We start from the raw sequence: 21184 nt of genomic DNA, 5'->3' as shown, positions 1-21184 counted from the left end.
TCGGCCCAGCCCAACACGATCGAACGGTCGAACCCGAGAACGCGCGAGGCACAAACCTGCAGTCGCGCAAACAGAATACACAAACCTTCAGGCGCCGAAGACGATCGAACCGAGCGCCAATAAGTTTGAAAAAACTCCGGTGAAAAAGGGCGACGAGAGCTCGAGAACCCTAGCCATGGCCGGAGAGGCGGGAGGAGAACCCCGAGCGTGGCTGGCCGTCGAAGAGACGGCGGCGACCTTTATCTCCCGCTCCCTCTCCTCGCGCCCCCCAATTATCCTCCCTCCGCCGCTCCACCGCGCGCCGCTACGCCCGGGCAACGTCGTCGAGATCGCCGGCCCGTCCAACTCCGGCAAGTCCCACCTTCTCCTCATGGTAAGACAAGCCCCATTTTGGTCCAGAAAATGATGCGAATGGCGCCAACATGGTGCCAAACTTGCAATATTGTTATGAAGGGGGAACGCCTTCAGTAAATTTCCGCTAGTTTTGGTCGCAAAGAATATTTTCGTGAAATAAACGTATGAGCTGTGGCGTGTATAATTGACTGTGTAATGCAATGTATATTAGGTGCTATATTTAGCCCTGGAGATCTGTAGGACCTTCAGGAATTTGCACAACTTTGATAGGCAACAATAGTTTCCGATATTGGGGATGCTGAAGCACAGAGCTCGTTTTGAAAATAGGGAGCATAAGTGTTTGACTTCAGACTTGCAATGCTCCAAATGAGGGGCTCCTTTTTTGAGAAGACAAAATACTGGGGTGGGAGTGATTCTCAAGGGGAAAAAAACGCCATCGCTTTCTATTTTTTGTGGAAAGCTAACTTCAGTGTTTGTTTGGTATCTTAGGCTGCAGTGCAGTGCATATTACCAAAGGAATGGGAGGGCATCTACATTGGGGGCCTGGGGAAGTCAGTCATGTACTTGGACCTGGACTGCCGGTTTGATGTGCTGCGGCTGGCCCAAATTCTGAGGAAACGCATTGCAGAGGGTCAGTATGTTCCACTTCCACTTACTTAATTTTGCGTTATTGACTTAACGCCAGTGCTGCATATGCAAGAGCCTGGGTTCTATGCAAACATTTATAGGCTTTACAATTTCATCAATCTGCACTGCATACCCTTCATAGAGCCCCTTTCACATTTGATAGGTTCAGCACATCTAAGAAATGGAGACCTTGAAAAGGATGGCACCAAGGACGAATTTCAGAGTTCTTTTGAAAACGCGCTGTTCTCTGATTGCATGCAGCGTTTCTTGTATGCCCGTTGTCACAACAGTTCTGAAATTACAGCTGCTTTGAAGGCAAGTTCTCTGTGTATGGGTCCTATATCTCAGAAAATCACTACCCTGCTGGCATGCTCATATATATGTTGTTCACCGCTTCCTTGAGCTGTTGTTAATAAAACAAACAAGCAGAATCTTATAACAGCTGGTCTATCTTAAACTGCTCACTCCTGAGTCCTGGCCTATAGAACCTCTGGAAAGAACTGGCTGGGTTGTTTATGGTGCATAATTGGTGAGCATTAAAAAGGTTCCTTTCCATGTCTCCAGGACAAGAGTATATAGTTGCTCATTTCTATTGGCCACAAGTGTAATGCACTTTGAGTTTTTTTTCCTTGAAGAGACGATATTTGCTGACAGCCAAGAACGATACATCTTACACATTTAGCAGCGCTTCTGATTTTTTTGAGCTTTATTTTCTTTTGTTAATCTCAACCAACAAAATTGGATTTTACTAGGTATAAATGTGACAAGCTTCATTTAGCACTGGATTACTAAAACTGATTTTCACTCTCACCACCATATGCTCAGTCATCTTATTTTATGTGCTCCGGACTCTAAGCACAATGTTCCAGAATTAAGATAAAATTTCCCCTCTCCAGACTGAATTTCATTTTTTTAGATCCATGCACACATTACAAGAAAGGAGTACATACTAAAGTATTTGACATAGTTTGTCCCTAATTCTTTAAAACACCACTGCAGTTAAGAAATTACTAGGGACATTTGGTGGAAAATGAAACCAGGCAATCTACTTGCCGTGCTTAGATAAATCATATCTTTATCTACAAGACCCATATGTTCTTATTCCTCTGATTTCATTTACTTTACAGACTGTACAATCTCAGTCAAGGAGTGAAGTTCTTGGTCTTGGCATATATTTCGTTATGATAGACAGGTATTTCGTTACATATTTTTGTGTTAATTGTATTTTATACTAGACCCGTTGTATCTTTTGCTCTAAATGGTCCTATTATAGTTATTGGCGTATTGCTGTTGCATAGAAAATAACAAGTGATATTCATTAACCTTTCCTCCTTTTTTTTTAAAAAAAGCAGATAACTTGCTTCTCTGCTTCTGTATTTTCATTGCTGCAGTGATGGTTAACCTTCTAGTACCCTTTTTTACAGCATTGGTGCTTTCTATTGGATAGATCGTGCTTCTCAACCTGCCGGAGAGAATAAAGGGTGATTTGAAAACTATATACCTACACAGCAACCATCAATTTGTCATTACATTGTTGGTTGTCATTTCATCTATTATGTTAAGTCATTCTATTTTTGTCGACATGTGACTAACCAAAAGAGCGTCCTATACTTCTATAGTTCTATGTCTTTGTTCTAAGAACTTGCATATATTTGGATATAGAAAAAGAGCGAGTAGTTTGGCTAGGAAATTTAGCCACTACAATACTGTCTGCATATTAGAGTAATGTGACAGGCTGACAGTTATACCATGTTATAAAAATGCTTAACAGGCAGCAATGACACCAAATTATATTTTGAACTGATTCAGTTCATCATCAGTTCCTTTTTAGCTAAAAGGCTTATGTCACAATTTTATCTCTCTGCTTTTGGGCCAACTACAATTATTGATGCAGGAAATCACTGCAGAGTGTTACTGAAACTGTTATCCACGAGATACGCAAGTTTTTGCAACTTCAACCTGCATTGGTGTTGGTCACGAAGGCACCCATTTATGCGGAAGGCACTACAACAGCAAATGACTTCAATAGGTAATCAATATTCTCGCCTCACTTTTCTGTAAACAATTTTACTTTGTAAATTTGTATCTTGTGCTGCCATGTAACTGTAGGATGTTAGAACTGTATATAAGCCATAATCTTTCTAACTATCCTTTCTAGTTAGTGCAATGTTTTCAGTTCAAGCATTATATCATTTGGTGAATGTTTAATCTCTTTGAAAGCTTGAGATCATTAAACACAGAGATTATATTTTCTTATTTTAACCTAGTGTCCAGCCCTTGGGATTTAGCAAGGTGCGGTGTGGTCTACTTTACATGCATATGACGGTTATTGAACCATATTGCAAAATTTTCAAATCTAATATCCAATTTAATTTGGTTGCAAAATTGTAGTATAAAATGATCCGTCAGATACTTAGATCGTTATCACTCTTGAACATTTCGATAAATTATTTGTCTCCAAAATATATAATTTGGGCACCTCACCTGAAAGTGCTAGGTGCTTTTTTGTGGTATTTAGGGGTTCTTCGAAATACATGATGGAGGATTCAACCGTTTTGAAATATTCAAGACTGGATGAAGAAAGAACTCTCTCTTGTCGGGAATATATGCCATCAATATGGCAGGTCTGTGATAAATTGATGCTTAGCTTCAATTTTTGTTGATGTGTACTCATCTATAACAGGCTAAAGTTTCTCTGAAATTGTGTTCTTGCAGTCCTTTGTTACACACAGGATAAACCTGCAAGGTATAGGTTGTTAAGTCTATGATATATGATTTAAAATTTACTCTCTTGGTCACTATAATCCTATTAGTTTTATTGTACAGTAGAAGAAGCAGTTGTTCCCTCTGTGCATGAAAATGAGGTGCTTTCTACATATACTTCTGAGTGGATGCAACCTTCCCTTAAAACAAAGGAGAAGTTTTCTATTGTGGGTGTAAGATCTTGCATCTCATATTCCTTTTGCTTACTGGTAACATAACAATTTCCCTATTGGTACCATATTTCTTTTAACTTAGATGATTCCTTTTCAATTTTAGGATGGTGTTATCCTTGTACAGTGAATTTACCAGTCTCTGGCTTTGTGCTGATGAATGTGACCTACCTCATGAAATCTTTGAAAAGAAGTACGCATGCCCACAGGATATGCTGTGTTAGTATCTCTATCTTCGTTGTCTGCTATTGTATCACACACACATACACGCACAGAAGTACTTTTCATCAGCATGTTTGCTTCCATTTGTTAATACATAGATATAGTCATATGGAACTATTTTGAACTTTTCTTGTTTCCTCACACCAAATGTACAATTGCCGTGGCTTGACTTTAATCTTGCTGTAATAGCTAAATATGACCCGAAAGGCCAAAAATAAACTCACATAACATCATTATTGCAAATTTTCTCAACATAAACTTAACAGTTAAGTAAAATGATCGGGCAACCTTTTATTTTTTTGCTGTGGTGTTTGGCATTACATAATGAGACCTGGCATTATAATCTATAACATTCCTGGGGAAAGCAACCCATTTTCTTTATACAAACATTTGTCTGGACCATTGACTGTTTGGTACCAATGTCATGCGAATTTTAACTTATGCGTTTGTTTATTCCAAGTGCATGAGGTTTCTGTTTCTGTAATCATAGGAAGTACACAAGATACATTACCAGTCATGAGGAGGAGGAAAAAAGGCATAGGATGCAGAGACACTAAAGCTTCAGCTACTCAGGTATGATCTTGATCTGAAAGAGAAGTCCCAAAATACCATCCAGTAGGTCCTGTTGTAACCCATGCCATAGCAATCTGTGATACACCTGTGTTGGTTGCCTCAGTTCAGAGTGATTTTAAGGGTTGATGAATGTTGGAACTTGGAACTCATCCTGAGGCCAGCAATGAGAAGGCCTTTCATTTGGGGCCTGAGAAGTTGGGAAACTCATTTTTACATAGCATAAGTAATTCAATTTGACATGCTGATTTATTCAAGGCCAGCTGATTGGTTGTTTGCTGTGGAAACATTCACTATGATTGTCTACTGTATTTTGTCCTATTCTGTGTCATCATGTACTATGCAACAACTTTGTTGAAACATCTGATTTTATGCTGTGAATCTTTGCTTGTTTCCTAAATAGAAGTTTGTTTTCATTTCGTGATTTCCTATTCAAGATTTAATAGTTATATGGTTGTACTTTATCCCTTTTGGCAATGTCCTTGCATGCTCTTAAGTTCCAGCTGTGTTTCCCTCTCCTTTTCTAGGAAAAGATGTACCCTTTTTGGTGATCACAAAGTCATTGTACCCATCATTGTTGGTATGGTCATTTTCTCTGCCACTCGAGCACTGTGTTTCTCCCCATCTTTTATTGATTGTCGTTTGTCAATCAGCATGTCAGCCGATGTCTTAGTTATTTCAAATTATAATATCAACGATGAAGGTGAGACCGAAGCCGGCGGCGATCCTTTTCTGCCGGCCTTCCCATTGACGAGTGGGGACTCCTGTACTGATGATGAGAGCATGTCATTTTCTGTTTTCGGCATATGTGCACAAGTGGCCTACTTAAGAATTATGATGGTGTCATCGATGTATTTTAATCATGGTTATGGTCACCTCATGGATCATAATTTGTGTAAAGAAGAGTAGGCTGTCTATGAGCTGATGCTTCCGTTAAGCTTGTGATCCAACGTGTGAACTGAACTTTTAAGCATTATGGTGGAGAAAATATTTACTGGACCTTTTTTGATCTGTCTGAATCTAAAAGTAGACGATGGATTTCAAGGGTGCTGTAAGCGTGTAACTTTCGTAGTGACTGTAGCTCACACAATCCTCGTGCGGGGCTACATCCAAAAGAGCCCTATCCCGTGCGAGACTTGAGTGTGGTTAGTTTGCCGCCATAAAAATTGTGCCATTGTAAATACCAAGTAGTGGCAGACTGGTTTATTTCGTTTCAGACCGCGAGAGACAATTCAGTTCCCAAAATAATTAGGTAAAATTTCGCATGCTTCAGATGAGATCCGAACCTTGTTTCTGATTACCATGACTGACGTCATCCAAGCAGCAGCTGAAAGCGACCGTGTGCCTCATCAAATTGGGGAAGCCATCAAGCTGCCCGTACTCGCAATATGGAAGCAGGAGAATCAGAGATGCGTCTCTGCGTTGCGGCATGGATTCAGAATTCAGACCGCTCGAGCGGCAGCCTCATGCCATATGTTGATGCAGTACTCGTGGGCCGTATGCAGACAACTCAACCGAACCGAGGACACCTGACATCATAACACTGCAAGAGTATTCCGAATTGTATTTTGCTTGGCCGGATCTAGTTAGCCGTCAGCAAGTTAGCACAAATGCATGACGCTCCAAGAGGCCCGGAGTCTCCTTTCATTCAACCATCGGCTGCTGTAAATATGTACCTGATGTAATGATGATAATAGCGAAAGAACAGTATTGCGGTTACTATGACACCTTGTAACTTTCTGCCAGACGCACAAGTTACTGGTCGACCCGTCTCAGTCACGCGTCTCTTATTCAGATGATTGGATCAAAGGAACCTTTTATTTCCCAGACAAAATAGCAGTTCCGCGCGCGGCTTCGTTTTCGCACCATTGACCTCAAAGTCAAGGTTTTCACTTGTTCGAAGGAATCCTGCAGATTCAATGGTCTTCTTCAGCCGTCAATTTGGGCCAGATTCCTTTTTATGGGTTGCATGTACGTAAGGCGACTGAACTGGGGTCATGCTTAACCAGTCACGGTTCAGTACTCTGACTACTTCAGACGCATGTACTTGTGCAGCAGCTCCCCAGCTCTAAACGATCCTGTATCTGCATACGAGATCGTGTGTCGCCATGAGGCCCATGACGCAGATGTTTACAAGCACTTGCTGAATAGTCTATGCTCTCCAGCCAGCTACAGAGGCCCTGCAACAGGGCTGAGCCTGAACCTGATCTGCTCATCACGGATTCTGCATTCATTTCTGCTAAGTTTCTAGTCTGAGCTTGGTGCACGATGGATAGGCCCGAGCGAGCACCGGACAAGAACGTCCAGCCAGGCCGAGGCGATCCTCAACCAGCCAAGCAGAACTCGCAATTCCTTCACCACTTAAACTAGTTCAGAAGGGAGCAAGCGCAAGAGCACAAAATCGACGAAGAGGTCCGGGTCACTTGGCGCCAGAATCTTACATGATTGGGGTCCTTCAAAACCGATGCCCCGCGCTTGGATTCTTCCCTTGCCTCCCCATCCCCACTGGCCCGCCCAACTCATCTCTGCAGCCTAGGATCTAGCTCCGCTCCTTGATCCACTCACCGGCGCTCTCGCTGCGCTCGCCCAACACTGAACACCAACCACCCTTGCCCCACGCGTCAGCCGGATAGCCGGTCCCTATATATAACGGCGGGAGCCTCGCCTGGAAGCCTCATCGATCGATCGCCATTCAATTCACCAGTGCCGGTGCCGCCACGATCTCCGGCGACCACGCCACCGCGTCGTAGCTGGTAGCTGATCGATCGATCGGTCGTCGTCGTCGCTCGCGACCGAAGATGTCGGACGATCCCACGGCGTACAACATGTCGGCGGCCTACTCGCCGGGCGCCGGCGTACCGCACTGGCTCAACAAGGGCGACAATGCGTGGCAGATGGTGGCGGCCACGCTGGTGGGCATGCAGAGCGTGCCGGGGCTGGTCATCCTCTACGGCAGCATCGTCAAGAAGAAGTGGGCCGTCAACTCGGCGTTCATGGCGCTCTACGCCTTCGCCGCCGTCTGGCTGTGCTGGGTCACCTGGGGCTACCAGATGTCCTTCGGCGAGAAGCTGCTCCCATTCTGGGGCAAGGCCGGCCACGCATTCGGCCAGGGCGTCCTCCTCGGCCAGGCCGCCCTCCCGGCGACCGAGCACCACTACCACCACGGCCCCATCGAGACCTTCGGGATCGCGCCCTTCTACCCCATGGCGTCCATGGTCTACTTCCAGTGCGTCTTCGCCGCCATCACGCTCATCCTGCTCGCCGGCTCCCTGCTCGGGCGCATGAACTTCAAGGCGTGGATGCTCTTCGTCCCGCTCTGGCTCACCTTCTCCTACACCATCGGCGCCTTCTCCATCTGGGGCGGCGGCTTCCTCTTCCACTGGGGCGTCATGGACTACTCCGGCGGCTACGTCATCCACCTTTCCTCGGGCGTCGCGGGGTTCACCGCCGCCTACTGGGTCGGGCCCAGGTCCACCAAGGACAGGGAGAGGTTCCCTCCCAACAACGTCCTGCTCATGCTCACCGGCGCCGGCATCCTGTGGATGGGCTGGGCCGGGTTCAACGGCGGCGACCCCTACTCCGCGAACGTCGACTCCTCCCTCGCCGTGCTCAACACCAACATCTGCGCCGCCACCAGCCTCCTCGTCTGGACCTGCCTCGATGTCATCTTCTTCAAGAAGCCCTCCGTCATCGGCGCCGTCCAGGGCATGATCACCGGCCTCGTCTGCATCACTCCCGGCGCAGGTACACGCGACGACTCAATCCGATCCGATGTGCTATCACTACTAGTACGCAACATTTGTCATTACCTGTGGTAGTGTGGTTCGTTAGCAATAGCTGTAGTATTATTAACCAGCAGATACGTTAATTACAACGCGCCAGCGGGCATATAGGGCTGTACGATGGCATCACTTTGTTACCAACGAAATTAGCTAGTTAAAATGTCCTCCGAAGACACGGACCGCCATTTTTTTTCTAGCTTGTGATTCTTCACGGCTGCACAGCACTGAATCTACCCTCTTTTGACCCGTCAGTAAAGCGTGTACCACTGAATCCAGGATTCGACATCACGAGTCTATTCACTTCGGATAGTGCTGTAGTTTATCTAGAAGACTAGAAGAAAATCCAACACTTTATGTAATAGCCAACTGCTAAGCGACACACATATGGCACCCGAGTTACTTTGGCTCGAGTGCTCTGTAGCGTTTCCTTCAACTGAGGAAGTTTGGGAAAGCATGCTGATAAGGCAGCTTAGATTCCATGAACGAGGTAGGACTGAACTGAGGTCTGAACAAAGGTTACCTCTGCACGTGTGGAAGATTCATATCAACTAGCAGGAAAGAACATAATTTTTAATTTCTCAAAGATTTTCGCACTAGATAGCGTCCGTGTGTGCGGATACCATGCTTTTAAGGCTGAATAATATCTCTACTACGAATCTAGAAGGAAAGAAAGCAGCAAAAGCAGTTTCCTTTTTTCCCCCCAAAGCTATGAAGACTTCCCTCTACTCAGACTGGAGTATTGCACTGAGACATCAGATCACCAAGGCACCAATAATCTTGGAGGATCATCATCTTGTCATCCTATGTAGTCATGCACGCTTCCACTACCTCTCTGACATTTTGACACCCAACCTCTAGGATTTTCTATATTTACCTGCAGCTTTCAGTTCCAGAAGAACAAAATGGGCATAACTTTCTTGCTTTTTTAGAAAATGGAGGCATCCCTCCAGCTCCAGCCTCTGCAAAATAATGGACGAATTTCTTGTTAGTAACTGACTCATTTATTATGTCATCGCGCATCGTCAACCTCTGCAGGTCTTGTCCAGGGTTGGGCGGCGATCGTGATGGGTATGCTCTCTGGCAGCATCCCGTGGTTCACGATGATGGTGGTGCACAAGCGCTCCCGGCTGCTCCAGCAGGTGGACGACACCCTGAGCGTGTTCCACACCCACGCCGTGGCCGGGGTCCTGGGCGGCGTCACCACGGGGCTCTTCGCGCACCCGTCGCTGTGCCCCTTGTTCCTGCCCGTCACCAACTCCAAGGGCGCCTTCTACGGCAGCGGCATCCAGCTCGGGAAGCAGCTGGGCGGCGCGCTCTTCATCATCTCCTGGAACGTGGTGGTGACCAGCCTGGTGTGCCTGGTGGTGCGCCTCGTGGTGCCGCTGCGCATGCCCGACGACGAGCTGGCCATCGGCGACGACGCCGTGCACGGCGAGGAGGCCTACGCGCTCTGGGGCGACGGCGAGAAGTTCGACTCCACCAAGCACGGCTGGTACTCGGAAAACGACACGCAGCACAACAAGGCGCCCAGCGGCGTCACGCAGGACGTCTGATCATAGGGGATCGACGGCGGCGATGGATTGGAGGGAGATTTGAATAAGTGATGATCAGGGGTTTCATTTGGTTCCAAATGCTTGGTCGTGTGTTGGGGTTCGAAAAATTTGTTGATTCGACTGCATGCTACGGACAGGGATGCGCGCAGTTTTTTAGGGTGATTGCGTCGTGTGGGTGGATTTGGTCGGTCTTTGTTGCAGTTTGTTAATTTGTCGCCGCACACGCGCGTGCACGCGCTGTGGAATAACGTGTGGTACTGTGATGAACTGATGAAAAAGAAATTTCCATGCTACTCCATTGTTCTTGATTATGGGCCACTTTAGCTGTAATGTCCTAAATTATGCATCAGTGGGAGGAGATTGTTCAGCTTGCCTCAACCCTCACCTTGACCAATGATAGTGATGAGCTAATTTGGACCTTTAACAGAAATGGGGTGTACTCCTCACAATCCCTATACAAGATAATCAACTTCAGAGGCATCCAATCTATATACCTCCCAGCCATCTGGGACATGAAAATCCCTCCCAGAATGCATTTTTTCCTGTGGCTTCTCTCACAAAACAAAATTATGACCAGAGACAATGTGGCCAAGAGGAAAAAAGTAGAGGATAAGAGATGTCTTTTTTGTACTAAGGAGGAAACTCCACACCACCTGTTTTTCGGCTGTGTGGTAGCTTCTCAAATTTGGTGTAATGTCCTGAAGTGTTAGGCTTTGCTTGTGGTGATGATTTTGTCTCTGTTGGTAAAGTGTGGCTTAGTAACAAGAAATTTGCTGCAGTTAACATTTTAACTTCGGCTGCCCTGTGGGGGCTGTGGAAGCTAAAAAATTTCCTCTGTTTTCAGAATGGAAGTTAGCGAGATGTGCAGAGTGTGCTGCACCAGATCTCAAGTCTGGCAAGCAGCTGGAAGCTGCTTTGCCCAACAGAGAAGCTGCCAGAGCTGGAGCTCTTCCTAGGAAATCTGAAGCGCTTGGCAAAACGTTCTGGACGTTTAGCGATGTAGCTGCCAAGCTACAGCAGGAGCTGCTGGCCTTCCTGGTGGCCTCCAACGGCGACTGGAAGCAGGCGCCCGCACACCTCACACCTCTCCTGGAGAAGATCGGCAACGGAATGCAACTGAACGCTGCCCTCTGATCGTTGCCGGACCATGTCGTTCTGGAGTTGCCGTTAAAGGGGGATGCCCCTGGCTTTTGTAATCTGGCTTCGTCTTAGCCCTGTGCGGCGCTTTGCTCTTCTAGTTGTGTCGGTGAACTTGTGCCTTAAACCGCTGGTACGGTCCTGCTTTTAAGTATGGCTGGGGTGTGCTCGTCCTATAACTCTAAAAAAAATGTCCTAACTTAAACCGGGATAACACATTGAACTCTGGGCTGTTGACTGTTGTTGTTGTTGAGGATAAATCATCAACGCATCTTGTAAATATTTATTTTTCTAATAAGGATAACTATAGCTGTATAGCGTACATTACACTTTTATATTAGCGAGCGTGACTCCTAATACCATATGCATCCTCGAAATAGCTTGCATATAGTGATTCTATCCGTCAACCGTCATAAAGAATTACTAGCAATATGCATGCAGCTCGCTAGGCCATTATTTGAATGGGCCGAACTTTGGCCCAATGAATGTTAGTGGGTTGGACCCCCATCCAAACACGGCCGAAAACGTTTTGTTTAGATAAGCATGTTTGATGGCATGATATTTTTTTTTTCTTTTGCCAAGAGGTTAAAAATCCTGATATAGATTAATAAGGTAACCGAGCATTACATCAGCTGATTTTACGAAAAATCTTATGAAACTATAAAGTTACAAAAACAGTACAACACGTGTATAAATTTTCTTCATCACCAACGTCCGAGTTCCTCTCATCACAAGACCACTATAGTGGAGCTTGGTGCATCACATCACCTTACAAACTCACGAGCAGTAGAGATCCTAACTTTGGTTTTGACACAAGGGATAGCGTCCCCAAGTCTGCTGGATGCCTGAAGTCCATTGAAAGCATTGCTCGTCACCATTGACAAACTTGTCTGATAATGCGACTCCCCTTTTCAGTTTAATCGCAGATCACATGATAATCTGATTAATACGAGGTACATGTTCCTCTCATCCAAGTTTTTTTTACGAGGTACATGTTTTGACCTCACCAAGTTTTGAATTTACCACTCGAGTCCCTTGTAGGTGTTCCTGGAGATAGGAATTGCATGTACGCATTTATGAAGGTAAGCTTGTTCATGTCAGAGTTTGCATTTGTATTGTGTTGTGTTGATAAAAAGCTAAATTAGTAACCAATTTATTCGTTAATAAGATTACTGGTTGCCATCTTTCTCACGCTTCTAGAAAACATTTATGGGCATGTTTGAATATTTTCATATGTCATTTTTGTCAACATAATGATAAGATGTTTGGTTGAAGAAACACGTGGTGCGGATCCACAATTCTCAAGTTTGGTGTTCTACTGGGGAGCATCTGTGTCAAGTTTTGGATGTAGTACGAGACCTGGCGCCATAATCCATATAGGCATCCTTGACTTTGGAATTTAGGCTTGGCGTAATGGAGTCCTCTCGGAAAACGACATTACGATTTGGACGCTCACGTGGATGGTTGCTCAACCGCTCTTCTTGGCCGCACCAACAGATGGGAACGCCGACCCTCTGCAAAGTGGGCCCACACATCGGATCTCCACGCAGCTCACGAGTCGCTCCGCTTGGCGTGAAGCCCGAGTGCCCGACGCGGGTACGCGAGGCGACGTCTCCCACCAGATCCACGTGTGTCCCCGACGTCCATGCCCCACCGCGTCACTTACGCGAAGGTCACTTCAAACGACAAGGGACCCGGGCGCTCATTGCCTCTCCGTCGGGTCCATCCACATCCACCGTGTGAATCGCGTGCTCCGCCGGACCTCGGCATAGCCGCTCGGTCCGCTTCATAGCCGCGAGGAGGGCTCCACGACGGAGACCAGTGCGGGCGGGTGGGCGGTCCTGCCCCCGCACTGAGCGGATCGCTGCTCCCAAATCGCAGACCTCAGGGCGGGCGTTGCTTCCCCGCCTCCCCGGCGCAGCGCAGGATGTTGGACTCGCAGGCCGTCGCCGGGGGCGAGTCGCCCGCCGAGCTGCTGTTCCGCGCGGCGGCGATGGTGCCCGCGGAGCGCTACGCGCTCGCCGCCATCGCCGTCGTGTCGGTCTTCCTGTACCGCTTCCTCGAGCTCCACGTCGTCGGCGACGTCCTCCGCGGCTTTCGGGGCGGCCGCGTCGAGCTCACTTTCCACCCGGCCTCGGAGATCTACCACCGCGTCGCGTCCAAGTGCCGCTCCCTCCACGGCAGGTATGGCAGTGGGCTCTCTCGGCCCGGTCCCGCAATATAGCGGCAGTACTAGCGTAGGGCGTGTTTGGTCAATTGTGATGAAATTTGCGAGCTGGGGTTCTGAATCACGCGACGCGTTATTTGCATTATATGATGTCAGTTTAAGTTGGGAATCGTGATGGATTTGCGGTATAATTATTAACTTATTAATCATCAAGGTACCTGGCGACACCATGGCTGGCAAGCCCGCATCTGCAGACATTGTTCCTTGGCATCTCTGGGAGGCCTCCGTCATTCACGTATAAGAGGTTAGATTCAGTGCAAGAGAGTTAACATTACCGCAGTCTTTTAGATTTCCATATTCAGTCTAGCCATTTAGACGCCCTTTGTAAAATTGAGTAGTGGACAGTTGGACCCTGTCAAGAGTTTATTCTGCTCTGTTATACATCACCATGATTTTTCAAATATTCTTAACATTCAATGACCTCATCACAATATAATTATACTCCATCAGTTGTAAATGCGATGTTTAGGATATTAATATAGTCTTCGGTACGACACTTTTCCCAGCAAGTTTTTGAAAAAACGGATTATATGGTATGAAAGTATTTTTCACTAGTAACATCAATCATGTGTCGTCAATCTATGTAGCTTCTTATATGTTGATGACCAAAGCTTAACATTTTGACAATCAGGAATGATAAAACGACTTATATTTGCAATTGGAGGGAATAATATCTAATTTTGCAATAAATTCTGCTGCTCCTATTTCACTATAAAGTGGGCTATATATATGCAAATCTCAATCAGCTTGTATGAGCGCTGCAAGAATATTTGGGCATTGTTTCTAGCCTTTTTACAGTTCCGTGGATGAATTCCTCGACATGTCAAGATTGTTTTGGCGACTCTGTTGGTTATCAGGGAAACTTATGGTTTGATAATCAACATGAATTTTGCAGAAAGGGAAAGAAAAAGAAAGTAAGAAAGCTGATTAGCAAGAGGTTGCATTTATTTTATTGAAAGTACTTCTTTGCTTTCTGACAAGGAACACAATACAATTCCCACTAATTCTTTGGCTTGTGCCCTTTTTGTGTTTCTTATTCTTGTTTTCTGTGGGTTTCATCTCTAGCCTACCCCAACTTGCTTGGGACAAAGGCTAAGTTGTTGTTGTTGTTGTTGTTGTTGTTGTTAAGCCCTTAACTAATTGCTTCAGGATATGTGCTTATTTTTTTAGTGGAGTGAGCCAAAACACTATTTTTGCTTTCTTAGTTGGCAGTTCACTTATTACAATCTCTGCACTGCAGACAGTTGTACACAGTCCGTGATGGTGGAACCATTGCTCTGGATTGGCTTCTGGCCTCTGACCTGGAAGGTAGAGGATCACAGATTGTGTGTAATGTATATGTCGTACATGGTGTTATCTGACCTTTTTGGTTATGTTGCAGATGCAGACGGTTTCATTTCTAAAGATGATTCAACACCCCTTGTAGTTGTGGTTCCTGGATTAACTAGTGATTCTGCTGCTGCTGTAAGTTGCTAACTAATTTTTAATGTTGACATATTTCTGCAATGTATATTTGAAGAGCTCTTGATTTTTTCTGTTGTATAACGTATTACTATCTTTGCTAGTCATTCTAAAGATGTAATGACTTGTTGCAGTATGTAAAACACTTGGTTTATTCTATAGCAAGCAAAGGATGGAATGTTGTCGTAAGCAACCACAGAGGTCTTGGTGGTGTGTCCATTACTGTAAGTTATCTAATTGAATCACCAAGTATTTGAATTTGATTTAAACTTTGTTAAACATTCCTGGTCATTGTTTGGGTCCATCTTGTACGCAATGTTTTCCCAAGATTTGCGGCTCTTATGTTAACCATATATATGATGCTACAAATGGTGGCGCAAAATGATGAAGTTCATGTTGTCTGTTTACGCTGCAACATGTTTTAGAGGCACCAACTGATTTGTTTAGTAACCATCACCACTGAAATTGTAATATTTATTTCCTATGGTAGTCAGATTGCTTCTACAATGGCGGTTGGACTGAAGATGTCCGAGAGGTCATTAAATACCTCCATCACAGATACCCAAAGACCCCACTGTTCTGCATTGGTACAAGCATAGGTGCCAATATTGTGGTATGCAACTTTAACCTTGGTTTAACCTTAATTTTTGCAATTCTGCATGTTGAATTGTTTCATATTATGATGTCCACTGTTTCCTGCTACCGACTACTGAAAAGTGCTAGTTGCAGTTTTACCTCTATAGGTAGCTAACAATGCACAAGTGTTGCCTGATTTACGGATGGTAGCTTCTCTCTCAAAAGAGTCATACACATGTACAAACTTAATGTTTAAGTTTGTCTTAGATTTTCAATTGTGACTTGTTTTGTAACTAGGCCAAGAATCAGCATGATCTATTTTTACAAGAAACTGGTTGACACAGTCCATTCTTCATGATCTTTCTTCACATATACAACAACAACAACAACAACTTAGCCTTTTATCCCAAGCAAGTTGGGGTAGGCTAGAGATGAAACCCACATAAAACAAGAATAAGAAACACAAAAAACACAAAAAGGGCACAAGCCAAAGGAAGAGTTAGGGGTTAAACAAAAAGTAACAAAGGTCACGGTTCAGATACGTTAATTGCTAATCTCCAAGCGCTCCTATCCATAGCTAATTCCTTAGCGATATCCCACTCCTTAAGGTCTCTCTTAACCGTCTCGTCCCAAGTTAGCCTAGGTCTACCTCTACCTCTCTTTACATTATCACCCCGCTTTAAAACTCCACTACGCACCGGCACCTCGGGAGGCCTCCGTTGTACATGTCCAAACCATCTCAACCGATGTTGAATCAACTTCTCCTCGTTAGGTGCCACCCCGACCCTATCTCGAATCTCTTCATTCCGGACTCTATCCCTTCTTGTATGCCTGCAGAACCAACGCAGCATACGCATCTCTGCTACACTCAGTTGCTGGACATGTCGCCTTTTTGTAGGCCAACATTCAGCACCGTATAGCATCGCCGGGCGAATCGCCGTCCTATAGAACTTACCTTTTAGCCTCTGTGGCACCTTCTTATCACAGAGGATGCCCGAAGCCTGCCGCCACTTCAACCAACCGGCTGAAATTCTATGTCTAACATCTTCATCAATGTCTCCATTTTTCTGAAGCATTGATCCTAGATACCGGAAAGTATCCTTCTTGGCCACCACTTGACCTTCGAGGCTAACGTCCCCATCCTCATGCCTAGTCGGGCTAAAGTCGCACATCATATACTCGGTCTTGGTCCTACTCAGTCTGAACCCCCTCGACTCTAACGTGTGTCTCCACAGCTCTAACTTCATATTAACCCCTGCCCTACTCTCGTCAACTAGCACCACATCATCAGCAAAGAGCATACACCAAGGGATATCACCCTGTATGTCCCTTGTGACCTCATCCATCACCAAAGCAAATAGATAAGGGCTCACTGCTGAATCCCATGATGCCCGTGATCATTATTTTCCAAGAGAAGTACCTCATTCAGTCATCTGGCAATCATGGTCAGATTTTTCATTAATGTTGTACTTTCTAATTTTTGTATCTCCTGAATCCCATGATGCCCGTGATCATTATTCCAATCCCTCCTCTATCAATGGCAGTTAATCCTAAAATGAAGAATTGCGAAAGTGCATCACTTGGTTTCAGAACATAATATAGACAGTGCATATTTATTCCACATCTTTGTACAGGTCAAATATCTTGGAGAAGAAGGCGAAAATACTCCCGTGGCTGGAGCAGCGTCTATTTGTTCTCCATGGGATCTGTTGGTTAGTTGCTGGATCTGATTCACTAGGAAGACTTGAATGCTTAGTATGTAGAAATTTTTATTAAGTTGTGCCTCAATAATTCCAGTCACTTTTGCACCTCTCCAAATGCGGAAATGCCTAGGTGACTTAAGTCCTGTTCCTTTTCCTTTTCCAATCTTTCCTAGCCTTGCTATTCCCTCCGTTCCAAATTACTTGTCACTTTAGCTTTGTCCTAAGTCAAATTTGTCTAAGTTTGACCAAGTTTATAGATAAAAGTACAAACATCTACACCGTCAAATTTAGTTTCATTAAATCAACCTTGAAATATGTACTGATAGTGTATTTATTTGGTATTGTGTAAATTAACATATTTTTCTATAAACTTGGTCAAAGTTAGAGAGGTTTAACTTAGGACAAATCTAAAGTGACACGTAATTTGGAAAGGAGGGAGTAGTAGTTAATGTTTGCTTTACTAGTGAAGAAGGGTAGGCACATTTGGCTCTGCCTGAAAAGCAAGGAAATTCTTCCTTGCAGTGCTCAAGAAAGCTAGACAAGGGAACCAAACATACATCCCAACTGCTAACCTTGCTGGGCATGTTAGACAAGGGAATGTGTCTTGCATCGGGAAACATATTTCTGCTATACTAGTTCTGGATATATTTTCCTAAAAAAATAAGTTTCTCCATAGACTGTCAGCTTCGTCTTTATTACTGGCTAGGATCCTCTGTAACAAAGTTCATTAGTTGTTTCTACAGCGCAGTGCCAAAACAACAAACTGGCCCTTAACCTCACTGTGTTTTGTCGTTTCACTTCATTTTTGTAGATAGGTGACAGATTTATTTCCCGCAAGCTTGTGCAACGTATTTATGACAAAGCACTTGCAATTGGTCTGAAGGGCTATGCAAAGCTGTAAGCTTCTATTTCTCACTAAGCTATATACACTCTACATATTATATGAGACTATTTACTTCTACAGAATCTCCACATCTTAAAAAGGTACACTAGCGTTACTCAGGAAATTTATGGTCAATTGTGATTCTACAACTTTCCCCCTTAGACATGTGTTGCTTCTCTTAAATCTAAGTTGTTCTTTTAAATAATTTAAGTTCTCTCCTGAGAACAGGAATAGCAGATACAAATGTTTGAAAAGCTTGTATTGTAGTGGTTGCTAACGATGTACAAGTGACTGAACCATTGTTTTCTAGAGCGATTTACAAGTGAACACGATAATATTTCCATAATCATTCAATGTAGTTATTCTAATACCTGTCTGGAGCTTGAAGTTGGACGTACCAGTGTTCTATGCTTTCTGCTTGTTTGTTGCATGAACTAGTTGTGTCCATCCTTCAGTCCTTTCACTAGCTGATCTGCTGGAACATAGCAGTCCAGAGGTATCATGACGATGTAACTGAGTTCTGTCTTGAGGAACTGAAATTCCAATTAAATGCACAAAATTTTGGTTGGATGCCATCGTTCCCATGGGCACACATAGTAAGAACATGATCACTATTCACTGTTGAGAAAGCTTACCTTTGCCTTTTGCAGACATCAACCTGTCTTGGCCCGACTTGCAAACTGGGAAGGTATTAAAAAGGTTCGACTTCCTCTGCTGCAATCTTGATTCGTACTGAAATAAACATGTTTATATAGTATTTGTGTTATTAAAAAGGATAATCTACGAGCTGCCAACTGTTTGACTAGTTATATTACTTTTGAATCTCTAGGTTTTTATGTGTCTTGATGGGCTCTTCGTGACTTGATACTCCACTGCTTATTTTTCTTTTGTTGCTAATTTGGCAGTCACGATCTATCCGGGAATTCGACCACCATGCTACCTGCGTTGTTGCAAGCTATGAGGTACCTTACATGGCAGCAAGCCTTTGCTGATTCTATCCTCATTCATATTATAATTCATGTTTCACTTTTTCCGTGGCTTTTATGGCATTCATTTATATCTATTATAAATTGATAATATTCCAGGTCTCGCTGTAACAGCTAATTCTGTCGAATAATACGAATGTCTGATCATTTGTAATGATCATTTTTTTTACAGACGGTGGATACCTACTACCGCCGGTGCAGCAGTGCTAGTTTCGTTGGAAATGTGTCAGTTCCCTTGCTTTGTATCAACGCTTTGGATGATCCCCTTTGCACAAGGGAGGCTATCCCTTGGGATGAATGCAGGTGAATTTTTCTTTTGAAACTCATGCTCCTGATTCCTGAACAATTCTGTGTATGTATCACAAGGATCTTTATTTGATTTACCACCACTAAGAATGCATTAATCAGAAGCATCTTGATTTGATTTAGGGCCAATAAGAACATTGTTTTGGCAACTACTCCAAATGGTGGCCATCTTGCATTCTTTCAAGGACTAACTGCTGGAAGATTATGGTAAGATGTCTGTACAAATCTGACATTTGTGTTGTATCTGCATTGAGGATTATATTGTTTTGTACTATAGCATATACTATTGCTTGATATTCTGAGTTTGGTGACATCTAATTATTCTGTAGGTGGGTTGGAGCTGCTTCTGAGTTCCTTTTTGCTCTTCATGAAAGCTCCTACATGCATTGGCAGAAGGTTTTGGGCACTGAACTAACTCATCAATGAAATCTGCCACCTTAAATGCTCAACTTTTTTGCATGTTGATATTTCTTCTCATAATTAAATGCAGGCAAATGATCATGTTTTGCACTCTTCTTTGGAATCATCTATTGATAAGAGCCCATATGTTAATATCATGGAAGATGGAATGGTAGCTCCAGTAACAAAAGACGGCCCTAGCAATAATGATGGCTCACCTTCCGACCATGAGGTTGATGGAGTACAGTTAAGTAACGGGGCGGGTGATAGACAACAGTTAGAAGTATCTGGCGACAAACACAATGAACACGTCAGTGAAGCAGGGAACGAAAGCCCTGCTGGTTCTGCAAATCGACAAGGAGATGACATCTACAGTAATAAGCTTCATGAGATAATTGCTCCCGTCAAGAGATCCATAAACCAACTGACACGGCACCAAGGGAGGTCAATCTGGTTGCTTGCCTACATTGCTTTTGTAACATCATGGCCGCTCCTCGGCTCCCTAGCATTTATCACCTTTCGGAAAAAGTTCAGAAATCCGTTGCGAGCTAAATGACTAACAGGATAAATAAACCCTACTTGTATTTATTTCGACATCATGCAAAACATTAGAAACCTGAAGGCCTGTACATCCATTTGATTTCTTCAGTTACACCTATATGCCCAGGATATAAGCTGTCCTGCTCATGGTACATGTACACATCCAAATAATTCAAAGAAAAGCTTGTATTCATATGCTCATTGGAATCTGGTGTAAGAAACATGTAGATGGGGAGCATATTTTTTTCCAAATTTAAATGACTCTGTCCAAGTTTAGGATTAGAAAATTGTGATCCGTACGTAGATGGAAAAATTGTCGACCATAAACGAAAAGATGCTGGGACATGTTTGATGTGGTTGTTAGAAATCAGAAGATTAGAGATAATCTCATCCATAGGTTAGGGCTAATTCTAGCTATTAGATTAGACCAATAACTGATTAGCAGTTAATCTTGTAAACCCAACGGGTGTGTCCGTTGGTATACGGATGCGTCCCTCCGCGTAAGGACGTAACTTTCCAGTGTACGGTCGCGTCCTTTGGTGAAGGGACGCGTCCTCCCGGTTCTCCCTGTACATATATATATACAACAATAACTTAGCCTTTTGTCCCAAACAAGTTGGGGTAGGCTAGAGATGAAACCCCACAGAAAACAAGAATAAAAAACATAAAAAGGGCACAAGCCAAAGGAAGAGTTAGGGGTTAAACAAAAAGTAACAAAGGTCACGGTTCAGGTACGTTAATTGCTAATCTCCAAGCGCTCCTATCCGTAGCTAATTCCTTAGCGATATTCCACTCCTTAAGGTCTCTCTTAACCGTCTCGTCCCAAGTTAGTCTAGGTCTACCTCTACCTCTCTTTACATTATCGCCCCGCTTTAAAACTCCACTACGCACCGGCGTCTCAGGAGGCCTCCGTTGTACATGTCCA

At 44.2% G+C, this 21184-nt stretch overlaps 3 protein-coding genes across 12 annotated transcripts; all 3 read left to right on the top strand.

Annotated features, from left to right (window-relative positions):
• Window positions 1-5: 5 nt before the first annotated feature.
• Window positions 6-5717, top strand: LOC112895707 (DNA repair protein XRCC2 homolog). Of its 9 annotated transcripts, none has more exons than XM_025963695.1 (12): window positions 8-373; window positions 844-985; window positions 1145-1296; window positions 2109-2173; window positions 2406-2462; window positions 2876-3010; window positions 3500-3605; window positions 3697-3727; window positions 3808-3917; window positions 4627-4709; window positions 5234-5286; window positions 5410-5717. In XM_025963695.1, exons 1-10 carry the CDS (start codon window positions 176-178, stop codon window positions 4654-4656), a joined length of 1026 nt encoding a protein of 341 aa, XP_025819480.1. In that variant the 5' UTR covers window positions 8-175; the 3' UTR covers window positions 4657-4709; window positions 5234-5286; window positions 5410-5717. The 9 variants fall into 9 exon arrangements, with proteins under 9 accessions (XP_025819482.1, XP_025819481.1, XP_025819480.1 ...); XM_025963694.1 differs by having other exon boundaries at window positions 5360-5717; XM_025963702.1 differs by adding an exon at window positions 4021-4133 and having other exon boundaries at window positions 15-373; window positions 3811-3917; window positions 5234-5717.
• A 1683-nt stretch (window positions 5718-7400) lies between these two features.
• LOC112894609 (ammonium transporter 3 member 1-like) lies at window positions 7401-10330 on the top strand. Its single transcript, XM_025962373.1, has 2 exons — window positions 7401-8450; window positions 9524-10330. The coding sequence occupies exons 1-2, from the start codon at window positions 7505-7507 to the stop codon at window positions 10039-10041; spliced, it is 1464 nt and encodes a 487-aa protein (XP_025818158.1). The 5' UTR covers window positions 7401-7504; the 3' UTR covers window positions 10042-10330.
• Window positions 10331-12916: 2586 nt separating this feature from the next.
• On the top strand, window positions 12917-20467 carry LOC112893680 (embryogenesis-associated protein EMB8-like). Of its 2 annotated transcripts, XM_025961136.1 has the most exons (14): window positions 12919-13362; window positions 13560-13649; window positions 14646-14713; window positions 14787-14869; window positions 15001-15090; window positions 15357-15479; window positions 17077-17154; window positions 17957-18042; window positions 18679-18727; window positions 18934-18990; window positions 19187-19317; window positions 19444-19527; window positions 19650-19716; window positions 19811-20467. In XM_025961136.1, exons 1-14 carry the CDS (start codon window positions 13106-13108, stop codon window positions 20273-20275), a joined length of 1728 nt encoding a protein of 575 aa, XP_025816921.1. In that variant the 5' UTR covers window positions 12919-13105; the 3' UTR covers window positions 20276-20467. The 2 variants fall into 2 exon arrangements, with proteins under 2 accessions (XP_025816922.1, XP_025816921.1); XM_025961137.1 differs by lacking the exon at window positions 17077-17154 and having other exon boundaries at window positions 12917-13362.
• Window positions 20468-21184: the final 717 nt, after the last annotated feature.

The sequence above is a fragment of the Panicum hallii genome, chromosome 5 (assembly GCF_002211085.1).
Source record: "Panicum hallii strain FIL2 chromosome 5, PHallii_v3.1, whole genome shotgun sequence".
NCBI classification, from domain to species: Eukaryota; Viridiplantae; Streptophyta; class Magnoliopsida; order Poales; family Poaceae; genus Panicum; species Panicum hallii.
Note: the sequence above shows the minus strand (reverse complement) of the source record. Positions and strands in the feature narration are given on the sequence as shown.

What these genes read in the sequence shown, in the direction of transcription:
- LOC112895707 (XM_025963695.1), top strand. Translation starts at nt 176, where the DNA reads ATGGCCGGAGAGGCGGGAGGAGAACCCCGAGCGTGGCTGGCCGTCGAA. An exon ending in ACAGCAAATGACTTCAATAG is followed by an intron (nt 3,011 to 3,499) that starts GTAATCAATATT and finishes TGTGGTATTTAG; the next exon opens with GGGTTCTTCGAAATACATGA. An exon ending in AGAAGTTTTCTATTGTGGGT is followed by an intron (nt 3,918 to 4,626) that starts GTAAGATCTTGC and finishes CTGTAATCATAG; the next exon opens with GAAGTACACAAGATACATTA.
- LOC112894609 (XM_025962373.1), top strand. Translation starts at nt 7,505, where the DNA reads ATGTCGGACGATCCCACGGCGTACAACATGTCGGCGGCCTACTCGCCG. An exon ending in CTGCATCACTCCCGGCGCAG is followed by an intron (nt 8,451 to 9,523) that starts GTACACGCGACG and finishes CAACCTCTGCAG; the next exon opens with GTCTTGTCCAGGGTTGGGCG.
- LOC112893680 (XM_025961136.1), top strand. Translation starts at nt 13,106, where the DNA reads ATGTTGGACTCGCAGGCCGTCGCCGGGGGCGAGTCGCCCGCCGAGCTG. An exon ending in TGCCGCTCCCTCCACGGCAG is followed by an intron (nt 13,363 to 13,559) that starts GTATGGCAGTGG and finishes TTAATCATCAAG; the next exon opens with GTACCTGGCGACACCATGGC. An exon ending in CCGTCATTCACGTATAAGAG is followed by an intron (nt 13,650 to 14,645) that starts GTTAGATTCAGT and finishes TCTGCACTGCAG; the next exon opens with ACAGTTGTACACAGTCCGTG.